Source organism: Gadus chalcogrammus, chromosome 14, assembly GCF_026213295.1.
Source record: "Gadus chalcogrammus isolate NIFS_2021 chromosome 14, NIFS_Gcha_1.0, whole genome shotgun sequence".
In the NCBI taxonomy this organism is placed as follows: domain Eukaryota; kingdom Metazoa; phylum Chordata; class Actinopteri; order Gadiformes; family Gadidae; genus Gadus; species Gadus chalcogrammus.
This window is the reverse complement of record NC_079425.1, coordinates 2,553,978-2,577,460: the sequence shown is the minus strand read 5'-3', so window position 1 is coordinate 2,577,460 and position 23,483 is coordinate 2,553,978. Positions and strand designations below refer to the sequence as shown.

The 23,483-nt window shown below is 51.0% G+C and overlaps 2 protein-coding genes across 2 annotated transcripts in view; one reads left to right on the top strand and one right to left on the bottom strand.

The window, feature by feature from the left end:
- Nucleotides 1-2,703, top strand: part of brsk2b (BR serine/threonine kinase 2b) — a 122,699-nt gene extending 119,996 nt beyond the window's left edge. Inside the window, exon 19 of the mRNA XM_056607795.1 lies at nt 2,474-2,703. Coding sequence (XP_056463770.1) covers nt 2,474-2,703 — 230 coding nt within the window. The remainder of the gene's footprint in view (nt 1-2,473) is intronic.
- Nucleotides 2,704-5,882: 3,179 nt separating this feature from the next.
- LOC130403488 (ankyrin repeat and BTB/POZ domain-containing protein 2-like) lies at nt 5,883-23,167 on the bottom strand. Its single transcript, XM_056607866.1, has 17 exons — nt 22,141-23,167; nt 15,500-15,649; nt 14,401-14,608; nt 13,898-14,050; nt 12,833-12,998; nt 12,474-12,563; nt 11,954-12,055; nt 11,571-11,667; nt 10,555-10,690; nt 9,900-10,165; nt 8,977-9,155; nt 8,396-8,501; nt 8,032-8,134; nt 7,779-7,854; nt 7,304-7,372; nt 7,097-7,210; nt 5,883-6,576 (listed from the first exon to the last, which is right to left on the bottom strand). The coding sequence occupies exons 1-17, from the start codon at nt 23,006-23,008 to the stop codon at nt 6,316-6,318; spliced, it is 3,144 nt and encodes a 1,047-aa protein (XP_056463841.1). The 5' UTR covers nt 23,009-23,167; the 3' UTR covers nt 5,883-6,315.
- Nucleotides 23,168-23,483: the final 316 nt, after the last annotated feature.

The following is a 23,483-nucleotide window of genomic DNA, read 5'->3' as shown; positions in this document are numbered from 1 at the left end:
TCTCCCTCACTTTGGCTCACTCTGTGGCTCCCTCCCTCCCTCCCTTTATCTCCGTCTCTCCCTCCCTCCCCTCTCCCTCCCCTCTCCCTGCCTCCCTGCTTCCTGTCACCCCGTCTGAGTCCAGAAGCAGAACCTGGACCTGACTGAATAAAGCAGCATGCCGCTGAAGGGAATGCCCATCCAGAGCCACGCATGCACACATACCCACCCTGGCAGATCAATGCCTTGTGCCCTCTCTCTCCGTCTCCCCTCTGCTCGGCCCGTACGCAGACTGTAACCGTGGCGATACAGAACGCTAACCAAAGCGAGCAGCAGTATATCTCGGACTGCCCGATAAACGAGTAGGAGGAGCAATGTTTAGAGTACTTTCTTACCTATATTCCGACAACTCCAGAATGGTATGTTTCCAGTGTGGCTCTGGGTCCATTCTCCCCCAGTCTCCCCCCTGACTGGGAGCTATGGGTTCACCGCTTTCAGGATGAATGTGCTGCAGTCAAGGCATGTTCTGTCTTGCCGCGGTGCCACTAATGATGAGAACCAGCGTGTGTGTTTTTTGTAATTTTTCTTGGACTTTTTTTGCACTTGTGAACCAGACCCCGGGAACATGCATGAAACACTCGCTAAAGACACTCCTGTGTCTACCATAATGGCCAATACCCCTCCTGTGTGTGTGTGTGTGTGTTTGTGTGTGTGTGTGTGTGTGTGTGCGTGCATGTGTGCGTGCGCATCTGCGAGAGGAAAGCCTGACAGTCTTTACAATCTCACCCTGAGAGGACAGATAGGGAGGGAGGGACACACACACACACACACACACACACACACACACACACACACACACACACACACACACACACACACACACACACACACACACACACACACACACACACAGCAGTACTCTGTGGGCGAGCAGAGGAGAGGAAGGCGGCGGAGGACGACTCTGAAGGGATGAGCGTATTGAACAGATGCCTCTGGCCATAAGAAAGGCCGTGTGTGTTCTGACACTGTGCTCTACTCCCAGATGGCCCCCAGCGTTCTGCCAGTAAACCCTCCAAGCGTGGTAAGACCCAGAGGCACTGGGAGCACGTTGACCCCCCCCCCCCCCCCCCCCCCGGCCCCCCTACAATCACTCACTTAACCCCCGGTGTGTCTCACTGGCCAACGCCTGGAGGCCCTTTTGCCCCTCACTCACCACTCCCTTAACACTGCCCCACAGGTGTGTGTGTGTGTGTGTGTGTGTGTGTGTGTGTGTGTGTGTGTGTGTGTGTGTGTGTGTGTGTGTGTGTGTGTGTGTGTGTGTGTGTGTGTGTGTGTGTGTGCGTGTGTGCGTGCGTGTGTGTGTGTGCGCGTGTGCGCAGAATTGGTCGTTTTATAGAGGACACTAGTTCCAGACTTTAATCGTCCTACTTAGGAATGTAGCTTGACAGCCATACAGTATATAGGATTATATTCATCTTAATATCATACCTGAGAGATTAATCTTTTACGGTAAGTGAGACATGAAAGAGAGAGATGATAACGTGTGGTTTTTGAAGTGAACAAACTTTAAAAAAAAAAATTGTGAAGGAAGGGGAAAAACAATGTGGAACGAATTCCACTGGACGTCCGGATGAGAACTTGATTGTGTATTCATGTGTGCACACTGTTGTCTGTATTGGTGCATGCTTCTAATCCACTCACTGTTTGGAAGCTCAGTCCACAGAACCGTGGTGTTAATGGATGGGCTCACTGTTGTTGTGCTGTTGTTGCTATGGAGAGGCAACCAGAGCTCTGGAAGGCGCGATGAGGATGAGGTCGAAGGTCACTGTTAATAAATATCGGTTAATACGCAGTAAGCACTAATATGGATGCTTTCAAACACTGCATGTCCGGTGACCATGATATCGCTGGGGCGGTAGCATCTGACTTATTGTGCTGACCCAGCGAAAGGAGGACTCTCCTTTTTCCTTTCACGACGCGGACACACGCACGTTTCTCAACACCGAGCCCCTGAATATTGTCGTTTCTTGTCTCGTCTCGCCGTGGCCGTGTGTCCGTGACAGTGAGCATTGTGTCTTCCAGGGTTCCGGCTGGCTTTCCATTTAAACGCAGGTGAAAAGGAGACTCCAAAAGCCATTAAACATTTCTCCGATACTTCATCACTGAACTAGCGCATCGCTAAACCCTAGGATGCATTAAACGGCCCCTTTAGACGATACCTCCTCCCTTAAACCTTATCACCCCTTCTCCCCCCTCTTCCTGGCTTGTGAGTCTCCCTTTCCCCTGCCCCAGTCCTCTCCTCACCCCCCCCCCCATCACCTCTTCCCATCATGTTAACCCCATTGCTCATTTTGTTGTTTGTTCTCTCTCTCTCTCTCTCTCTCTCTCTCTCTCTCTCTCTCTCTCTCTCTCTCTCTCTCTCTGCCTCCCCCTCTCTCTCTCTCTGCCTCCCTATCTCTCTCTCTTTTCCTTTCTCTTCCCTCCGTCTGTGTAGGCAGCCCGTTGAGTAACTTCTTTGACGTAATTAAACAGCTATTTTCAGACGAGAAGAACGCCCAAGCCCCCCAACCCCCCGGCCCCCCCGCTGCGCCCAGTACCCCCTCCAAGCATGCCCCCGGCAGCAGGCCCGGCCCGCCCCCGCCCCCCCACAATGACTCTAAAAGCCCCCCGGGCAAAGACAAAACAAAGATGGCGGCCAACTGCAGGACACAGGAACAACCCTAGGGGCTGTGGCAGTGCATGACTAGGCCACCGCCAGGGTCAGGGTATAAGAGGTGTCCTAAACGCAAGAAGAAAATGACACCAGGAAAGCTGCAAACGTTGCCCTTTAGTTAGAAGTGTTGCTCTTAAATACGTACAAAAAAAACAATAAAAGGATGACGATAATATTAGCATAATAATCTACTTTTCAACTATTGCCTATACATTTTTTGTACTGTAAAGCGGGAATGGCTATTTCACTTTAGAGGTTCCAATCAGTATTTTACAATAAGTAGCAGATGTAGCTATGCCCTTCCGACCTTGTTTGTGTGTGCTTTTGTGTGTGTTTGGGTGGTTGTGTGTGTCTCTCTCTCTGTACTGCCCCCTGGGGGGCAGGAGGGGGGATTGCACTGTGCATCTTAAAGTGAAGGCTTGACTTGTCTCTACCACCAGGCATCATCCATAAAAACTATTAACGGCCAGTCGCAGGCCCGTCGCCGCGGCGCCCAGCGAGCCACAGACAGAAGAAAAGAAGAGAGAGCTCCTCTCTCTCTCTCTCTCTCTCTCTCTCTCTCTCTCTCTCTCTCTCTCTCTCTCTCTCTCTCTCTCTCTCCTTCCTAGTCCAGACCTCACACCCCATCGCCAACCCGCCTCACAAACAGAGGACTACCAATGCGCACACACGCACAGCCACACACACACACGCCATACTTTTCTTCCCTCCCCCCGTCCACGCCATCTCTGCTCCAACCAGGCTGAAGACAAGAGGCCTCGCTGTCCGAAGTACGAGCAACAGGATACAAAAGATATGAATTAAAGCCTTAAGACAATGATGTTTGTCCGACTCACACACACCTCCGTACCCCCCCAAGCCCCTGACATTCCCCCATCCACAATCTCTCTCTCTTCTTTCTCTTTCGAACATGGAAATACAAACAAAAACACACACATATAAACACACACACGCCCACCGCACGCACACTCACAGGACTTGTTTGCGGGATGTATTGACGTGCACGCGCTGCGACCAGGGGCGGCAGGAAGCGGCAGGCAGGGGGCGTGGCCATAGGCAGGGGGCGTGGCCATGGGCCCAGACTGAGCCATGTTGGATTGTAGTTTATTTTTAATGTAGTTCTCTTTTTCTTTGTGGACAAGAAGCCCTCCTCCTCAAGGCGATTGGTCATTGGTGTAAATGACACAATTTGCCCGCTGATGAAATACTTACGGAGAGGTTATGGGATAGTGGGGTAGGGTGGGATACATAGTTGAATGATTATATTGTGTTGTACAGGCTAAATGATGTTCTGTATGTATAAAAAGTAGTTGTTGACATTACATTTAGCCCAGTTGTGTTGCCGAGAGTTTCTTCTTATTATTCTTTTCTAAATATATTCTCCAGACGAGTCTGTTATCGATGAAATGTCTCACTTTCCTTTGCACTTTGAACCAGTGAATCAAAGTTCTGTCGCACCACGTTGATTGTTTTGGTGTCTTTGAATTTATTTAATTTTTTTCGATGTTGCTTTTGAAGTATCTGCAGGATTCAGACGATATCTGCAATGTATATTTTTGTACTTTTGTCTTTCTTTTGGTTATTAATTTATTGTCTGTTATTTATATGAAGGATGTAGAAAATTGTTTCTCGATGAGTCAAATTATTTAAAGGATTGTTTTTTGTTTGTTTTTGTCACGTTTTAATTTATTGACCATTTACGATTCTTGATAAAAATGTTTGTGGACGGTCACCGCTTCTCTGGCGTTTTCAGCAGAAAGCTTTGTAACATATGTTTGAAGAAAAAAAAATGATTTAACGTAATTTAAGAATGTAGACTAGCCTCTTTGAGAGGAAACCTTTCGTTGGATCTCGTCAGCTCCTCTTTGTGTGTGCGAAGACTTCAGACGCCCGGTCTCTCATCCTGTAAATACCAGTTCACCCACAAGCTTATTTAAAAGAAAAGGACAACAAAAAGACAAAAAACAAAAACACGAAAACCCCACGGAGGATACCTAATCTTAGCTTTGACCTCGTACGGTTGTTTGCATGTTCAGCATTTGTCTTTTCTTTGCATGTTGTCGTTACAATTGATCTCCTGTCCGACCCGACCCACTCCTAGTTTCGTTCTTTCTTAGGATTTCCGTTCAAATATTCTTAATTTTTTGTATTTTGACACGCATCTGTGGTCGATTCATTTTCTTTCTTCAGGTTTAGTTTTTTTATTCTCCCCCTTGTACGTAGCCTCCTCTCCCCCTCTCTCCCTCCCTCTCCCCTTAAGATGATCTCCTGTTGGGTGAGCTGTGAGCCCACAGAGCTGCATCCACCCTGTTCAGTCTCTCGTAGAGGGATCCGGCGCACCGGGGCGGATCACAATGTACACGTATCCCTCCGCCGCCCCGACTGGCATTGGTATACGCGAGAGAAAAATAAAAGCAATACCTATCCTTGTTGGCTTTTCTTTTCGTTGGATGTATTAATCTCTTCTACGGTGTGTGTGTGTGTGTGTGTGGGGGGGGGGGGGGGGGGGGTGTAATCAAGAGTACGGGACAAATTTGACTCGAACCCGGGAGTGAATCTTTTCTTCGTAGGATGGTAGGGGCAAGTACCGCCTTTTTCGCCTCTGATTCGCCTCTGATTGGTTAGAATGGCTCTCCTCCGATTGGTTAGGGTAAGGGTTAGGTTAACCCTAACTCTAACCCTAAACTCCCCCAAAAAATTAGGACTAATCAAATCTCGATCTAAAGGAGAGCCCTTCTAACCAATCAGAGGCGAAAAAGGCGGTACTTGCCCCTACCATCCTGTGAAAAAAAGATTTGCGACCCAGGAGAGGAACAGCAGGGAGGAGGTGAACTACTGGATCAATACCTTGTGATGTCACCGTGAACCACTTCAGTGCAAAATTCAGATTCAATTTTTACCTTCCCGATCTTATTGAAGGGTTCTCTTACGATGACAGCAATGTATAGTCTGTTCACTTACTGTCGCCAATTTTTTTTTTTTCTGAATTAAATCGTTTATAATCTATAATTATAATGATACATTTGCAATCTTATAGTTAAGCGTCCATGCATCCATGTTTTTCGGACGTAGGTCGGAGATGACGCTTTTACCATTCCGACTTTCCACCGTCGACCATTAACGAACGCAGCTTAGCACCGTAGTGTTTGTGATGTTCTCTGAGGACCAGTTTGGACGCAATAATCTCATTCAGTCATCGTTTATTTAAATACATTATGTACACATTTTATACAGCTATCTACACGCACCACGTACAGTACACTCATCAAAGACTGCTTGAAACCATGTCTATTCAACATGGTCAGCCTCATAGCATAATTGCCTAAGTCATATTTGAAGGTTCATCGTGTATTCAGCGTAAAAAATGCCAAAGTTAATTAGTTAAATTCGCTAGATAGTGATTATGGAATGTAAAAAGCACCCTGATTGGCTCAGGATACAGCCAATGAGGCACAGTGAATCAGCAGCATTAGGAGAGCAGAGTTAGGGTTAGATATCACTATTTGGCAAAAAATATGACTTTGGCAATTATGCTATCAGGCTAACGACGTGATGAACTCATCTATTGTATAGTCGATCTAGTATCCCTAAGCAATCGCCCATTGGGTGCTGCCGTCCGTCTCTCATTCCAAACAAGCGGGGCACCGGGTGTGGAGTCTGTCCACCAGGGTGGCCTCCAGGTCCTTCATGAGGAACATCTGGTCCTGGCTGAGGCCCCCGTGGGGCGGGGGGTGCTGGTGAACGTTCTCCGTCCCTGGGGAGAAGGCGTCCTGACCGGCCCCTCCCAGCAGGAGGCGGTGGAAGTCCTCCCTCTCCAGGAGAGGCTCCAGGTTCTGCAGGAAGAAGCCCTCGCTGAACCTCTGGAGCTGCAAGGCCTCGTGCTGCTGCAGAACACAACAAGAACAATGTAGGGTTAGCTCCAACACTAGCATTAGCCCGTAGGTATAGATTAAGAGCCTTAATAGACACAACTTCAATCTGTGTTGTTGCGGTGAATAATGCAGGGCTGTAGTACTCGAATCCGGTCTCAGATTTGAGTATGATATGGAGTATGATATCAAGTGAAATGGCTATAATATGATAGATATATGATGATAATATGGCCTCATTTGATCCATACAAATACAAAATGATCATCTTAGAATAAATGATATACTGTGTCCCTTGCATCACACAACAATTATGAACAGGTAAGTAAGTGGTCTCGAAGAGGATTCATTTTTTTCTGCCAGTCTCAGTCTCCCTAATTGAGACTTGAGTTGGACCTGAAGCTCTTTTGACATGGTTTTCTTTGGACTTGGTCTGGATTCGACAAGCCCTCGCTTGGGTTGTCTTGGAGTCTACAAAGGTGGTCTTGACTACAGCTCTGGAATGATATTTAAGGTGGAGTCACTGTTCACTGACCTTGGCAGTCTGATAGATCTTGACGCTGTTGACCAGGGTCATGCTTTGGGACACTTGGATTTCACAGCATCTCTTCAACCCTTTCATTTGAAAGAAGTTGGCAACAGGGAGTAGCTGAAATACAAACAGAAAATATTCACATTATCGATCAGTTGCGTCACACTATTGGGAGAAATACTTCCAAAGAGGCCAGGCCCAGGTCATTACCTTCATAGCGTCTTGGTATGACAGGCTAACGCCCTCCGTCCCCCCGCAGTACAGAGACTTCATCATCATCTGGAGAGAACGGTACAAAGTAGAACAGTAAGACATATGATCTGGACTGCTGCATTTTCTAACCAGTGGCCACTCAAACTGCTTTACAATATTGCCTAACATTCACCCATTCATGCACACGTTCTCCATTCTCCAGCTCGGCAGGAGCAGTTAGGGTGAGGTGTCTAGCTCGGGGACACCTCGACACCCAGCTAGGTGGAGCCGGGGATCGAACTAGCAGCCTTCTGGTTACCAGCCCACCCGCTCTACCTCCTGAGCCACATGCCGATCTTATATGAAATCGTAATGAGAGCCCTTATCATAGGAGCCCTTATCCATAGCTTCCTAGCCCAGGGACGAGACAAGCCCAGGCTTTGTGTATGCCGCGGCAGTTCCTTTGACTTTGGTTCAAAGGCTTTCAACTCACCTGGAATACAGCGTAGGTCATGTGATCGATGTGGATGATCTCGCCGTCCGGGGAATTACTGAGCAGGCAACGAAACCTGTGAGGAAACCGACCAATGAGAAGATGCCACGAGGAGGTACAGGTCCCCAGATAAATGGGATTTGGTTACCTCTAGTGCACCGGTTTTGCAAAGGCTGGTTGTTGCAGTCTATAGATCCTAGAGTACATGAACCAGGCGTCATTGTTGAACAGAACATCGGCTCGGAGAACGTACCTCTCTGAGGCAGACATCAGGAGCACTCTGTGGGCGAAGAAGGGACGCCCCTCAACCATGAAGGTCACATCCGACATCTCCTTGTTGTTAAGGAAGTGGACGTCTTGACGGGGAAAGACAAAAGATTCGGTCAGCAAGACGGTATTTATTACATACCGTCTTTATAACCTAACAATTATAGAGCTCTCTCCTTCTCTTTATAATTGTTAGGTTGTAAGGACAGCTAGGATAAGATGCTACACAATGCTAATTTCTATTTTTAAGTGCCAGGACGTTCAACACACAATAAATGCGTACATTAAGTGCCATCTTAATATTCATTGCCCCCACAATGTGAAAGAAGAAGATCTTTCCGTTGTTTTACCGAGCTGTGTGGACAGAGTGATGTCCATGAAGGGAATGGGAGGAACGGCAGCACAGCCATAGCAGTGGGAGAACACAGAGGCCAGCTTCTTGATGATGATGTAGTCCTACAACAGAGGAAAGACGTCTTAGCGCAGTAGTAGGTGGTGCACAACTTACAAGCTAGATCCTGTTGCACGAGTAAGGTTAGGAGTGTTTCATTTGGGGTGACCTTTCCAGTGTGAAACATGAAGAGCGTCAACCAGAACGAAGACATCACAGCAGAATAGGGCACCATGTTTACATTTTTACATTTTAGGGCATTTAGCAGACGCCTTTATCCAAAGCGACTTACAGGAAATGTTATTCACACACCGACGGCGGAGTCAGCCATGCAAGTCGGAAGCAGTCAGGGTGAGGCGTCTCGCTCAGGGACACCTCGACACTCCGCTAGGAGGAGCCGGGGATCGAACTAACAACTCTCTGGTTGACTTGTAACCGGAAGGTTGCTAGTTCGACGGCAGAGTTACTGCCATCTGTGTATGCATAAAGTATATGTATATGTACTAGCAGCACACGGTGGTAGTGGGGGCCCGGCTGTACCTTGCTGGTGACCAGCAGGCTGAACATGAGCGGCAGACCGGTGGAGAGCAGCTCCTGGCTGTAGTCGTCCACACTGACGGTCGGGAACTCGGTGAGCAGAGAGAGGGTCACCTCGTCCCTGGACAGCTGGTGCGCCCGCTGCAGCGACGCCAGCCAGACGTGGAGCCGCCATGGAACCCCTGCAGGACAGAAGGACAGAGGGACAGAGGAGAGGAGGGCCGGTCAGAGGGAGGCCGCTACGCTCTGAGGTCTGACGGATAGGTCGGATGCTTGGGTAAAGGCAATAATTACAATTTGCATTGAGGGAAGTAAATTAAATTGCAAGCGACTTGAAACCATTAAGGGCCGTAGCCAGGGTATGAAAAAATACTGAGGTCCAGGGGGGGGGGCTTCAGTAAAAAATTAACATGAACATGTATTATTGAATTCCTCCTGATCCTCTTTCTCTAACCCTGATACTGACCTCCTCTTGCTCCTCTCCTCTACCTCCTCTACTCTTCATCATGTGCCTCTTCTATAACTCACCCTCCTCTCTTCTCCTCACCCCTTTCCCCTCCTCTCCCCTCTCCTCTCTCCCCTCCCTCCCCCCTTGCCCCTCTCCTCTCCTCTCTCCTCTCCCCTCCTCTCCCCTCCCCTCCTCTCCCCTCTCCTCTCCTCTCGCCCCTCCCTCCCCAGTTGAATCAAGGCTTCAGTGCTTGATTCAACTGAATCAAGCATTTCCTCCCCTCGGAGAAGTCCTCAACCTCTGATTTTGTATGTATTTAGTTTCTAATTGTATTTTTAGCTCTACAACAATTTCCAAGTCCGGACCTCGTGACCTCACAGCCATGCAGATGGAGGGGTCAACCCTGGCGGGCGACAGTCCGCTCGTGGGGGCAGGTAGGGTTAGACCGACACAAGGCAGAGCAGCACAGCCCACGTACCCATGGCTCTGAGCTCAATGGTCACGTCCAGGTAGCCGTGTTCAGCGCTGTAGTAGGCGGCCTGTTGGAGGGCTTTGGTCCGGGCCTTCCAGGACCCGGGATCGGGTCGGCCCAGGCTGCCCGACATGGAGGTGTCGCGGGCGGGGGACCGCCTGCGGGTCTGGGCCTCCCCTGGGTCCTCCACCCCCTCAGCCAGGATCTCCTCCAGGGACAAGATATCCTCCCGCCTCTGCTGGGGCTGCAGATGCAACCTCCTCAAGACGTTCCTGTTGGGGAGGAGAGGGGGGGATCGGTCAACACGGCGTCAAGGTGGAAGAAGATCCCTGTTCCACCGGTTCAAAAGGGACAAACCTTGCATGGGGATGGCTCGTAGGCATTTGTCATTTATACAGTGAGTCTCTGATCCATCGTCCTTCTCAAGGAGGATGATGTTGTTCTAGGAGATGTTAAGGGTTGTGTATGTGTGTTTGTGTATGTGTGAGTGTGTGTGTATGTGTATGTGAAACTGTATGTGTGTGTGTGCGTGCACGTGTATGTGTGTGTGTGTGTGTGTGTGTGTGTGTGTGTGTGTGTGTGTGTGTGTGTGTGTGTGTGTGTGTGTGTGAGTGAGTGCGTGAGCGAGTCTGCGAGTGAGTGTGTGTGTGCGTGTGCGTACCTGTGTCCGTGCGCGGCGGCCTGGCTGAAGCAGTTCATGTCCTCGTTGAGCGGCGAGGTCCGAGAGTTCCCATGATGCACTCTGAGCAGGGGGTCGGCTCCGTGTGCGAGCAGCAGGCTCACTATCTCGTAGTTACCTGGAGGAGACGAGAGCAACGCACAGAACGATACACCGTCATTCACACCATGTCACATGCCAGTTCAAGCCTGGTCCTACCAGACTCTCATGCTTCATTTCATTTGCACATAGAGTCTGGCCACTCTCCATTGACAAACGTTAACTCACTTGAAGGCGGGTGTCTGTTGGAGTTTAAAACTATTGGATCTGCACAATGCCACTCTGGATCTGCCCTAACCAATCGATAACGTTTGATTACAACTCAAACTAGGGCACGACCTTAATGTCATTGTTCTCAGCCCCTCCCTATGTTCGTTGATTGGACCTGTACAATTTGGCTGGAGAAAACCCGCGAATATACCGCAAACCCAGACGTAGTACTGAAGGGAAATTCAAATTGAGGGGAAGAAAGTAGGCAGACGGAGCCAGGCTATACCAGTTCACCTCGTTGCCAATAATATGTGGTAACCTCTACTCTTAGGAACAACAACGGCATCACGTTCTAGTTGGAAAGGTCTGTTTCACGTATGATGAATGTATGGTGTCAGATCACATGTCAAAACAACAGGTCCTGCTCTAAGTAGAGATGGCTAGAAAAAGTGAGAGAGCAACACACCACGACGTTAAAACAGCCCTTCTAACTTACAGCGCCCCCTAGCGCAAAGGGGGAGCTGTGTCTGCTTCACACTCATCCCAAGGTGTAACATCACAGCACACACCATGTACACACATTATTCTGTGTACGCTGATGTTTGCACCCATGTTCAGCCACTATGACTGAGTTTCTCGACTGGAGCTGCGTTCTTCGCCTGTCGTGCGGTTCAGTGTTATTGCGTGTATGACCGAGTAGGGGCTGAGGGGTTTGGGGGGTGTTCTCAGAGAGGTGATGGGGACCCTACCTGCCGCGGAGGCCAGCTGCAGGGGGGTCTCGGCGCAGCTCTCCTGGTCGTCCATCAGAGCCCCGCCCTCTGGGTCTGCTCCCGCCTCCAGCAGCAGCTACAGGGACCAGGGTTACCATGGTTACCATCAGCAGACAGCCTCCTTAACCACAGGGGCTTTCGAACACCGTGCCTTGATGTGGCGATACGTTATGAAAGGTCGTCTTGAATTACGGATGTAACGACCAATCAGGATGGAGAACGTATAGTTCCTGAAGACACCTAGCGAGTCGAATTAATCGTATAGTTGGGACGGCTCTACAGCTAAAGTTTAACCGTTTAAAACCAGAGAAAACACAAATTCAATCACTCCTATGATACGAAGGACCGTAAAAGAGGCTCACCTGAGCGACGGAGAGATGACCGCGCAGCACGGAGAGGGTCAGCGCCACCCAGTGGCGGGTGCCGGGATGGACCGCCGGGTGGCTGGGCGAGCAGCCCGGGATCTGAGGGAGCGAGGCGTTTAACGACGGGGACACACAGTCCAGCAGTCTCTGACCAGCAGGTAGAGCCGGGCGATTCAACGATTTTTAATCGTAATTCGAATGAATGGCTTAGGACGTTTTTTTTGGGGGGGGGGGGGAAGGTTGAATATCAACATGGCAGCTTGCACTGAGAAAAGTGAGTGTGTAGAGTTTGCTTAAAGTCTGTGGCAACCAAAAGCAAATCACATTTATTCTAACATCTTAAACTGAGGCGCGCAGCAGAGTAGGAGACGTGTGTTATTTATTTCGCTTTTGTTATTCTTCAAATAAAATCCAAACTTAAAAAAATGAGGTTAGGGTTAGGGTTAGGGTTAGGGTTAGGGTTAGGGTCATTTTGCTACGAGGGGACAGGCAGTGGAGAGCAGGCAGGTTGTCCTACCTGGAGGTTGAGCTTAGCGTCAGCATCGATGAGCATCTGGACCAGGGCCTCGTCTCCGGCCGAGGAGGCGTACATGAGAGGGGTCATACCCTGGAACACAACGCCACTCACGTATTCAGTGATCAAATGCAGTCATATACATACCATATTCATGTTTACATGTCATCATTTTGCCGTCACAGGCAGGTACACACAGGTTTAAAAACAACAATAACAACAACTGGAGAGACCGCGAGGGGCCGTAAACACAAGGTGAGTCATTTAACAAAACTGTTCTGTGTGACCCCAATGAGGGTAGGCTGATTCACACACACACTTGTAATAAACACACACACACACACAGAGACACACACACACACCTGGTCGTCCATGGTGTCGACCCCGCCCGGGCCCAGCAGGCTGCGGGCGTGGGGGAGCAGGTCGGCCCGGCCGCAGGACAGCATCCTGAAGCCCAGGTCCAGCTGGAAGAGGGAGGCCGCCGCCGGGGCGGCCAGGGTCCGGAAGGACGAGAAGCAGCACTCTGACCTGGAGGGGGGGGGGGAGGGAGGGGGAGGGAGGGAGGGAGAGAGGGGGGGAGAGGAGAGTGGGGAGGGAGGTAGGGAGGGGAGGGAGGGAAGGAGGGGGTGGGCAGAGAGTGGGGAAGAGATAGGGAGGGAGGGGATGGGGGGAGAGGAGTGGGGGGGGGAGAGGGAGGGGGAGGGAGGGGAGAGAGAGTAGAAGAGGGAGAGGGGAAAGAGAGAGTAGAGGAGAGAGGAGGAGAGAGAGAGAGAGAAAGAGGGGGGGGGGGGAGGGAGCAGAGGAAGAGAGAGAAGGGAGAGAGAGAGGGAGAGAGAGAGAGAGAGAGAGAGACAGAGTCAGAGAGTGAGAGAGAGCGCGAGACAAGGAGAGAGAGGGGTAAATGTAGCGTGGGAGAACAAAGAGCCTATGGATTAATTAACGTTCATGCAACATCAATACATATGAACACGATGCCATCAAAACATCCTAATCATAATTAATTCAGACTAAACACATTAATGAATGACAATCAAAGGCTTTCCACTATCCCCCCTGGTCATGAATTATTAAACCATCTCCACATTTAATAAAGCTCGAGAGCGTGAGCCTCACGAGAGAGAGAGAGAGAGAGAGAGAGAGAGAGAGAGAGAGAGAGAGAGAGAGAGAGAGAGAGAGAGAGAGAGAGAGAGAGAGAGAGAGAGAGAGGGAGGAGGAGAGGAGAGGGAGAAGAGGGAGAGGAGAAAGAAAGAAAGAAAGAAAGAAAGAAAGAAAGAAAGAAAGAAAGAAAGAAAGAAAGAAAGAAAGAAAGAGGGAGAGGGGGAGAGAGAGAGAAAAGGAGACAGACAGACAGACAGACAGACAGACAGACAGACAGACAGACAGACAGACAGACAGACAGACAGACAGACAGACAGACAGGTCCTCACCTGAGCTGTCTGGGCTCACAGTCCAGCCCCGGGAGCAGCAGCCTCGCTGCCTGCCTGACGTCGTCGCTGTCCACCAATCGGCTGCGGCGGTGCTCGGCGTGCACCACGGCCACGCGGATCCACTCCATCAGGGGGGGGCGGAGCATGAAGGGCCTGGGGGCGGGGCAGGGGGCGGGGCTTAGCACTGACTGACAGGTCGTGGTGGCCCACCAGACCACTCTGATAAACCTCAGAGCTACTTTACTCACAAACATACACACAAACACACACACACACACACACACACACACACACACACACACCACACACACACCAGACACACGCAGACACACACACAGACACAAACAGACACACACACACACACACACACACACACACACACACAACCACACACACACACAACCACACACACACAGACACACACACATAGACACAGACCACAGACACGCAGACACACCCACACACACACACACACACACACACTGTGCCTCATAGAGCCCTACTTCTCGCGGCGGAGCGTCATGGAGGGGGGCTCGAGGTCCGGGTCGTCCATGGACTCCATCTGGGGGCTGGACAGGAAGTAGCAGAGGGTGCGGAGGGCGCCGGGGGCCCAGGACGCCGCCGGCTGATTGGCCCGCCGGCCGGGGCTGAGCTGGGGGCGGGCGCTGCTCAGACGCTGCATGTGGTGCATGGCCCGGCCCACCAGGTCGCCTGCACACAGAGGGGGCATTCAGAGCTCTGCACACACACACACACACACACACACACACACACACACACACACACACACACACACACACACACACACACACACACACACACACACACACACACACGTCGACCCCGACACCTACCAACACCCACCGATACAGACACCCACACCCCCACACTTGTAGTACACACACACACACACACACACACACACACACACACACACACACACACACACACACACACACACACACACACACACACACACACAGGCACAGACACCCACCAACATACAGTCACTTGGAGTACACCCACACACTTCCATGCCTTCTGTCCGGTGGCCCAGAGCCTCCTCAGACTGCGCAGTGTTCTGCGTGTTGTAAACACTGACGCCCCTCTGCTCCTTTCTCTCCTTAACCACTGTCCAGGTAATGAGGAGTGGGCGGGGCTCCCAGGTTACCACGGCGATATGTGAAGGTGCCCTTGTCTCGGTCAGTACAACCCCTCGGTTGTTATGTCACCAAGGAGGGGGGGGGGGGGGGGTTGGCTGGGGGGAGGGTTACCGTAACGACCGGTCCCAGGAGACGGGTGCGGGTCACAGTTTAAACAAACACCCAAACACACTCTCTCACAGACACACACACACACACACACACACACACACACACACACACACACACACACACACACACACACACACACACACTCACAACAGTAGCCAACTGTGGTAGCCCTGTCAGACTTGTCAGACATAAATGTTGAACACCCACTACACTGCACACGTACACACACCTACACACTTATAGTAAACACACACACACAAACTCATGCTATACACACACACACGCATACTACACACACACACACACACACAAACACACGCAGACTTACTGAGCTCTGCGAGGCTGCCCACAGCGGTGGCCATCAGAGCCTGCTCCAGGGTGTGTAGCTCCATCTGGATGTAAGCCCCTTCCCTGCTCTCCGCTGACTCCTCGGGACCCTGGGAGTACGGGCTGACGCTGGCCGGCAGCGAGAGCTCACCTGGACGACACACAGGATGCTCAGCTTTAGTCACGGCCGACACTGAAGACTGGAAACGGGTTCAACAGCAGCATTTGCAATATGCTAAGACGCATCATTAAAGGCGGGTGTGTGCCTTATGTATGTTCTACGCATGAATGCATGATGCATTATTATTATTATTTAATACATTTCCAACCATATTCACACACAAACACACACACACACTCTAATTCAATTGAATCATCAGTAATCAGATTCATATCTGAGTGAGGGACTTTATTTGAACCATCTCTCCCAGAAAGGCAGCCATAACACAGTACTCATGCTATACAATATCACAGTTACACATTACACACATGAGGCGGGTATTAAGGTCTGTATGGTGTGGACGATCTGGATAATGAATGAGGTGGATTAGAGGCTTTTCTTAGAGCCGGCCCCACCACCGCATGCCTCGAGCTGCATGAGAACGCCGGGCTTTTCCCGCACTTTCAGTGAGAAGCCAGAGAGCCAGCCATCTGTGCTTGATGTGATGCGTACACACCCTGCCCAAAACCACGCATGCAGAATCAGAAGAGGCACATGTGGGCTTACAGACACACGGACAAACACACACGCACACACGTACACACACGTGCACACACACACACACAGTACATCCAATGAGTTCATGCAGAATCAGTCCATGCACACAAATTTACACGTACACTCATCATTCTAAAAAACATTGATTTGCACACACACACACACACACACACACACACACACACACACACACACACACACACACACACACACAGAGAACATCCGATGAGTTCATGCAGAAGGTGTCCTTGCAAATACTTTTAAACATACACACACACTCTCAAAAACACTTTTTTGTGCACACCCACACCCGCACACACACACACACACACACACACACACACACACACACACACACACACACACACACACACACACACACACACACACACACACACACACACACACACACACACACCCCACACAGAGACTGGTAGCGCTTCATTGTGTGGGGTTGAAAGGGGGTTGTGCTGACGGGGGTTCTCCCACACAAAGGAAACGGCCTCACAGGGATAAGGCCTTGGAGCGCGGGACAGTTCTCCACAGGACAACACACCCTGGTCCCCTCTGTAGTCCACCAGAGAGCCCTCCTCTCTGTAGTCCACCAGACACCTCCTCTCTGTAGTCCACTACAGACCTCCTCTCTGTAGTGGACTACAGACCTCCTCTCTGCAGTCCACTACAGACCTCCTCTCCAAGGACAACACACCCTGCTCCTCTCCCCAGCCCATTGAAGACCTCTTCCTCTCCCCTGCTCCGCTGTTTTACACTCGCAGCACATGCAAGAACACTTTCCTGGTTACATTAACTTTTCCATCTGTAGCAATGTCAAGAGACGCTAGCAAATGCACACTCACGCACTATGTGCACGCGCACACACACAAACGTACATACACAGACACGCACATACACACACACATGTACGTACACACGTAGTACGCACACACTTACACACACACACACACACACACACACGCACGCACGCACGCACACACACACACACACACACACGCACACACACACACACACACACACACACACACACACACCCCGTCAGCAGCCCTGCTATCGTCCCACTAGTCTGCAGTCACACGTGATTTATTTTTAGGTAGTGTTTCATCCGGGATGCTCAACGTTGTCTGTTAGAAAGGTTTGGCACAACGAATGAGTTCTCATCACCCTCGTGACCCATCCTAAACTCTTTACCACAACGCCTTTCTCCAACTCCAGAGTGATTCCCTGACCGAGTGAACAGACTGCACATGGTGGGATGTTGTCAACAAGTGAAGTGGGCTTTAAACCACAGATGTTCCCATACCTACATTTTTCCTTCCCGACACATATTCCAATTCCTGAACATGAGTTCAGCCGATCAGCCGATACCGAGTATATACCGATTCAGCATCTAGCATTGTACCTACCAATAGCACTGATTAATATAACTCTTATTAAATGGTTCTCTTAGATGACAGCAATCGGATGGCAGTCGGTTCACTTACTGTCGACAATTTAAAATATAAATAAAATATACATATAATCTATAATTATATGAATCCATTTGTATTCTTGTAGTTAAGCGTCAATGCATCCATGTTCTCCGACTTGGCAGCCTGAACGAGCGTAGGTCAGAGATGACGCGTTTCCAATTCCGACTTTTCCACCTCCAACCGCTAACGAACGCAGCGTAACTCAGCACGCGTTTGTGAGGTTCTCTGCCTGCGTAGCAAATGAGTCGTGTGATGGTGTCGGATCAGCGCGTAGACTCACATACTCACTGACACCCGGCTGCATTGTAGGCAGTATCGGAGGAAGTTCCGAAAGTAGAATCTGTATCGGAACAACTTAAACATGCGTCCCTCCACGTCAGGTTACCTGTGCAGAACACCTACCTCTAGCTCAACGTTAACTCAAAGCAGGTCCTTGTCTTGTCGGACACAAACAGTCCAAGTTCTCAATGCACAACGTTTATCAATTGTGCCGCATAATGGCAATAGACCCCTGTGAACAAGTGTCTATTCAGGGGCCCGGGGGTCCTTGGGCAACAAGCCAGCAGTCTTCTGCGGTTGGTGGAGAGGTGGTGGGGGACAAAGCACAAACGGGGCTGTTTCTAAACCCCTACCTGTCCCGGAGCCTTGTCGTCCCCCCCCCCCCCGTCCCAGCTCCCGTGTTGTGTCCAACAGAGCCCTGCTCAATGGGATAATCACAGGTCATTAACTCATTTCCTGTCGCCTTTCCTCCTTGTGTGTGTGTGTCTGACGGAAAAAAAGCAACAACATTGAAATCTCAACCCTACATCACCCTCTAAAATGACCGCATCCCAAGGGTGTGTGTGTCTGTGTGTGTGTGTGTGTGTGTGTGTGTGTGTGTGTGTGTGTGTGTGTGTGTGTGTGTGTGTGTGTGTGTGTGTGTGAGAGAGGTTGGAGGCTGTAGAGGTTGGGGTGAGTGTGAGCGTGTTGGGTTTGGTGTGTGTTGTTTTTATGAGTATGCAGACAGGAGTGAGTACAAGACGCTGTAAAGCCTGTGTTCCCGTTGGAGACAGAGCGGGCTCAGTGAGCCAGCAGCACCCAGAGACAGAAGACCCTGTTCTGCTCTGCGGCCGCATAATGCTGCAACTGTTGGCTCCCGGACTGCCACAGAGGAGGCCGGTGTGGGAGAGGGGGATGGGCACTTTGTGTGTGTTTATACGTGTGTGTGTGTTTATACGTGTGTGTGTGTGTGTGTGTGTGTGTGTGTGTGTGTGTGTGTGTGTGTGTGTGGTACGCACACACCGACTGGACTTCTACTAGACCAGCGCCTAAGGGCTGGTCGTCCCATAGCCAGCATCAGTGTTCAGAGAGACCTAGCAGGTCGGACCTCAGCCTGGTCTAATGATGATCGATCTCCTTGGAGCAGGCAGCTCTATTGTACGTAGATCTGTGTTTGGGTATGACTGTGTGTAAAAACGTAACAAGGAGTGAGCAAGTAAAGTAAATCTACTTCTGATTTGCAGCGTGAATCCTCCACACATTGATCCTGTTTCCGATCCAGAGCGACCCCCTCCCGGGGGGGGGTTTGGTGTGAGTGGATCCTGGGAGCCCCTTAACCCTTCACCCTCCCACAGGAGAGGGGGCCGACAGCTGGAGAAAGTGTCCGCTCGTCCGTTGGGGTTTAGGTGCACACACCGACTCCAGGCCCGGCGCTAATCCAGCAGGGATACTCAAACCATCTCCATCTGGTTCACCGACCAAGCTATAAAGCAGACGGCATCCCCCCCCCCCCCCCAAACTCATCCAATCCCTCAGCTAACTGCAGTGTTTCCCATTGAAAGGAATGAACTATTTGCTGAGTCCGATTCTGGGTCCCCAGACGTTCATGAATGGACGGGCTAGAGGAATCAATTCCTGTATAAGTTAAGTTTCACGAAACAAATGGAGGAAAATGAAACTTGATCAAACCTCGGCGGATGTGCAGTGATTTCCGCCACTTCACAGCCTTACTCTTGATGTCAGTGTCCAGAACTGAAGCCATCTCGGGTTTGGCTCTGCTGATCTCTATTGTTTGGTGAATTACACCCCCGCCGCCCGCTGACGGTAAACGCGGCCGACACGTCTCACAAAAGCCCCGGCAGTGGGTGCTGTAATTAGAGGCCAGGCCGGGGTCGGGCTCCGACCGGTCACCGACTACGCCCTAATCGGGGCCGACTCGGGGACCATCTCGTCCCTCCTCCTCAGACGTCCACAAAAGGCCTTGTGTCAACTGTGGAGACCCCATCAGCGTGCCGGTCACTCACCCTGGCTCTGAGTGTACTGGAGCCGGGGTGTCCCAACCCGTACCTCCCCGAGCCCCCTAACCCCCCCCCAGACCCCCCACAGGGCAGAGCCCGGCTCCATGTGAGCTTCACATAGTTAAACTAGCACAAAGTCGCCTCGCAAAGTCGAGTATCCACTTCTTCCTAAACATTTCAGACAGATATGTATGAACTTTTATGAAATGTCCAAAAATAAATTAAAAAGTAAAATTGCATGTTTTTAAACTGACAAAAACAATAATTTCATGTGGCGGTGATATGCATTCAGAGAGATATGGTTCAGTTGTCCGGAAGGGTAATGGCATTACAAGCTGCTACTGAAGACTCAAGCTGCGAACGAGGCCTCGGAGTAGGAAACCCAAACTCAAAGAGTTCTGGTTTCAGCGCCATGTGTTTTCTGAGGTAGGATTATTCAGATGTTTCTCTGTGTAACATCAGCCCACTACAGAGAGGGAGCCATGGCACTACTCAGCGTGTGTGAAGTGCATGCCACTAATGTACTACACAGTAATGCACCCACTTATTGTCTGTTGTACGTCCTGGCAGTTAAAAGTAGTACTTAGCATTGTGCAGCATCGTATCCAAGCTATCTTTGTTGATTACGGTGAACGGGTTAACCTAGCGATTTGTCGTGCTTGGCACTTGTTCCTATGAACATCCTTACTGTACGGCGATATATTGTTGTTTCTCCTCCTAAAGGTAGGTAGAGATAGACTGACCAGCCCCTCACCACCCTAACGACCCTGTTCCACCCCTCCCTCATTAGTACTGCTCAACAGCCCCTCACATGTGACCTCCGCAGACGAAGAACCCTGGATCACTAGTGCAGTGTCAAGGAAAGCCATACCGCAGCCAAGACCCTGCCGTCAAGGTGTCTTTAACAAGGTGCTGTCTGTGATGTCTGGAGGGAGTGCTTAGTGCTTACCCACAGGAACCGTGAGAAGGCCAGTCCAAGTCTGCTTGAGTTTGTGGTGGATTCTCCTAACCACAAATGCCCCTCGAAGCTCTTTACGATGTGTTTATGGACACGCTTGCTAACTGGGCATCATTCTGGGCATGTTGCTCCGAGTCTGCACCAACCAGGGCTGGCCTTCCCCTACACCGGATGTTCTGCATATTAACACTGTAGCCTGCGGTTAAACAGCAGATACTGTGAATACGCGCCCGTGCAGGCACGCACACACACACATGCAGACACACACACACACCACACACACACACATACATACATACACGCATGCACATGCAACCACGCACATACACACCCAATCATCCATCCCAACCCACCCAACAAGACAGACACACAATACACACACACACACAAACACACACACACACACATCTATCCAAACACACACACACACACACACACACACACACACACACACACACACACACACACACACACACACACACACACACACACACACACACACACACACACACAAACACACACACTATCTGACCCAGACTCATATCCCGGAATCATCTCCTTCCACAACTGCTATTATTACCCCAAATTCTCTCTTCCTGTCTGAGGGGCTTTCCTCTAAATCCGTCCACGGTCAGCCTACCCCTGGACTCCCTATAGCTCTCATTACCAGACTCTACATCTCCATGAGATGCAGCAGCAGCATTAACATCATTAACTCTCCGTAATCCCTTCCTGCCCATTAATGGAGTGGAACGGGCCTACTCAATCACTCAGATGCTGCCGTTGTTTGGTTTATACTGTTTCATTTGAGATTGAGTTCTTTGTGGACGGGCAGTTTCCCTATTCACTCGCATACCCCTCAGGCATACTATTTTCACCATATAACACACAAACGCACACACCAACGCAGAAAGTCACTCACCAGCTTCTGCAAAAGACTCTGCTAGTCTGCTCAAAAGACTGCATAGCCCCCCCCCCCCCCCCTTGCACTTATTGTATGTTGTACTTCCTGGCACGGATGAATTTGTACTTAACTTGTGTAGCATCTATACTATGATTGTTGTATACGGAGAATGGGTTAACCTAGTGATTGTTAGTGCTTGGCACTTGGTTCTGTGAACATCCTTACTGCCCGACAGCGATATATTGTTGTGTCTCTTTCTTCCGACAAACGTACTTACTGGACTTAAAGGCTCAACTTACCGTTGGCATTCTTGCCACAGATGAGGTGCTCGTAGTTCTGCAGGAGCCCCCACAGCTCCGCGTCGTTGTTCACCGCCGCGTCCAGAGCTTCCGCACCGCATCCCACCGTGTGCTGCGCGCTCTCCGCGCTCCCTGCGCGCCCCACCTGTCTGGCCGCCGCCAGAGCCCGCGCTCCCACCTCCTCCGCCAGGCTCTCCACGCACGCCGTCAGGCAGATGGCCGCGTACTCATGCACACGCACGGAGACGCCGGTCTCCACCATCCACCGGAAGAACCGTCCCACGGACAGCCCCAGTCCACAGCGCGCGGACTTCCTGCGCTGCTGCTGCGCCGCGTCACCGGAACTCATGCAGTGCAGGGAGACGGCCTCGACCGCGGCGGACACGCACCTGTCGGCCAGCCCGAAGCTCAGCACCATCCTGATGGCACTCTGGATCTCGAACCGCGTGCACCTCTTGTGCAGCTCGCTCAGTCTCTGCGCCTCGCGCGCGATGCGAACCACCGCCCGGCGCAGGTACGCTGAGAGCCGTTGCACCGCCTCCCAGGTGAAGTACGTCTCGGCGCCCGCCACTTTACGCAGGACTCCCTCGAGCTCCTGGTCGGTCCACGGGTAGTCCTCGAGCTCCGGCAGGTAGGGACACGTGGTCAGGAGGTCCTCCGCCGTGACCACCGTGTCCCAGCTGCCGTTCCTGCTGCTCAGGGACCCCGCGCGCTGCCACCACGCGCCGCGGGGAGGCGAGCTCACCTGGGAGCGGGACTGCCTGGAGGATGAGGAGGAGAGGCTGAAGGAGTTACCCGAGTCCGAGGCAACATACCCGGCGTCCAGATTCAGGTCAGCCAGGGTCTTCATCAAGAGGCTGCAGGACATCCCAGGAATTTAGAACAAGGATAAACTACTTAGAAAGTTAACTTTAAGGCGTTTATAACTTCAGGAGCAGCGAGGAGGAGAGCAGAGATGTCCCATAAACCAAGCAGGTCCTCCTAAAGCGCTCTCTGACTGCTTTGGTTGTCATAGATGCGCATTGGGTTCAACTTTTCAAACTCCTCACACCAGTTGCGCCAACATCGGCCGGAGGAGAATGCCCCGCGGACGTCCACTATATGATGTTTCCCTGACCAATCACAGCGCTTTATTAACGGAACCAATCAGAGCGGGGTCTTTAGTGGAACCAGCGCATCGCTTCGCCTCATCAACGCCATGCAGCGCCCCCGTGTGGACGTCTGGCAAATAGCACACTGGACGTTACATAACTCCATCATCTCAACCCCGGGCTGGCATGCTTTTTATGACGTTTAAACAATCTGACGTTTTACCGATGCAGAATTGTTGTGAAAAAGAAGGA

What these genes read in the sequence shown, in the direction of transcription:
- LOC130403488 (XM_056607866.1), bottom strand. Translation starts at nt 23,008, where the DNA reads ATGTCCTGCAGCCTCTTGATGAAGACCCTGGCTGACCTGAATCTGGAC. An exon ending in GGGCAGCCTCGCAGAGCTCA is followed by an intron (nt 14,609 to 15,499) that starts GTAAGTCTGCGT and finishes CTCTGTGTGCAG; the next exon opens with GCGACCTGGTGGGCCGGGCC. An exon ending in TGTGAGCCCAGACAGCTCAG is followed by an intron (nt 12,999 to 13,897) that starts GTGAGGACCTGT and finishes CCCCCCCTCCAG; the next exon opens with GTCAGAGTGCTGCTTCTCGT.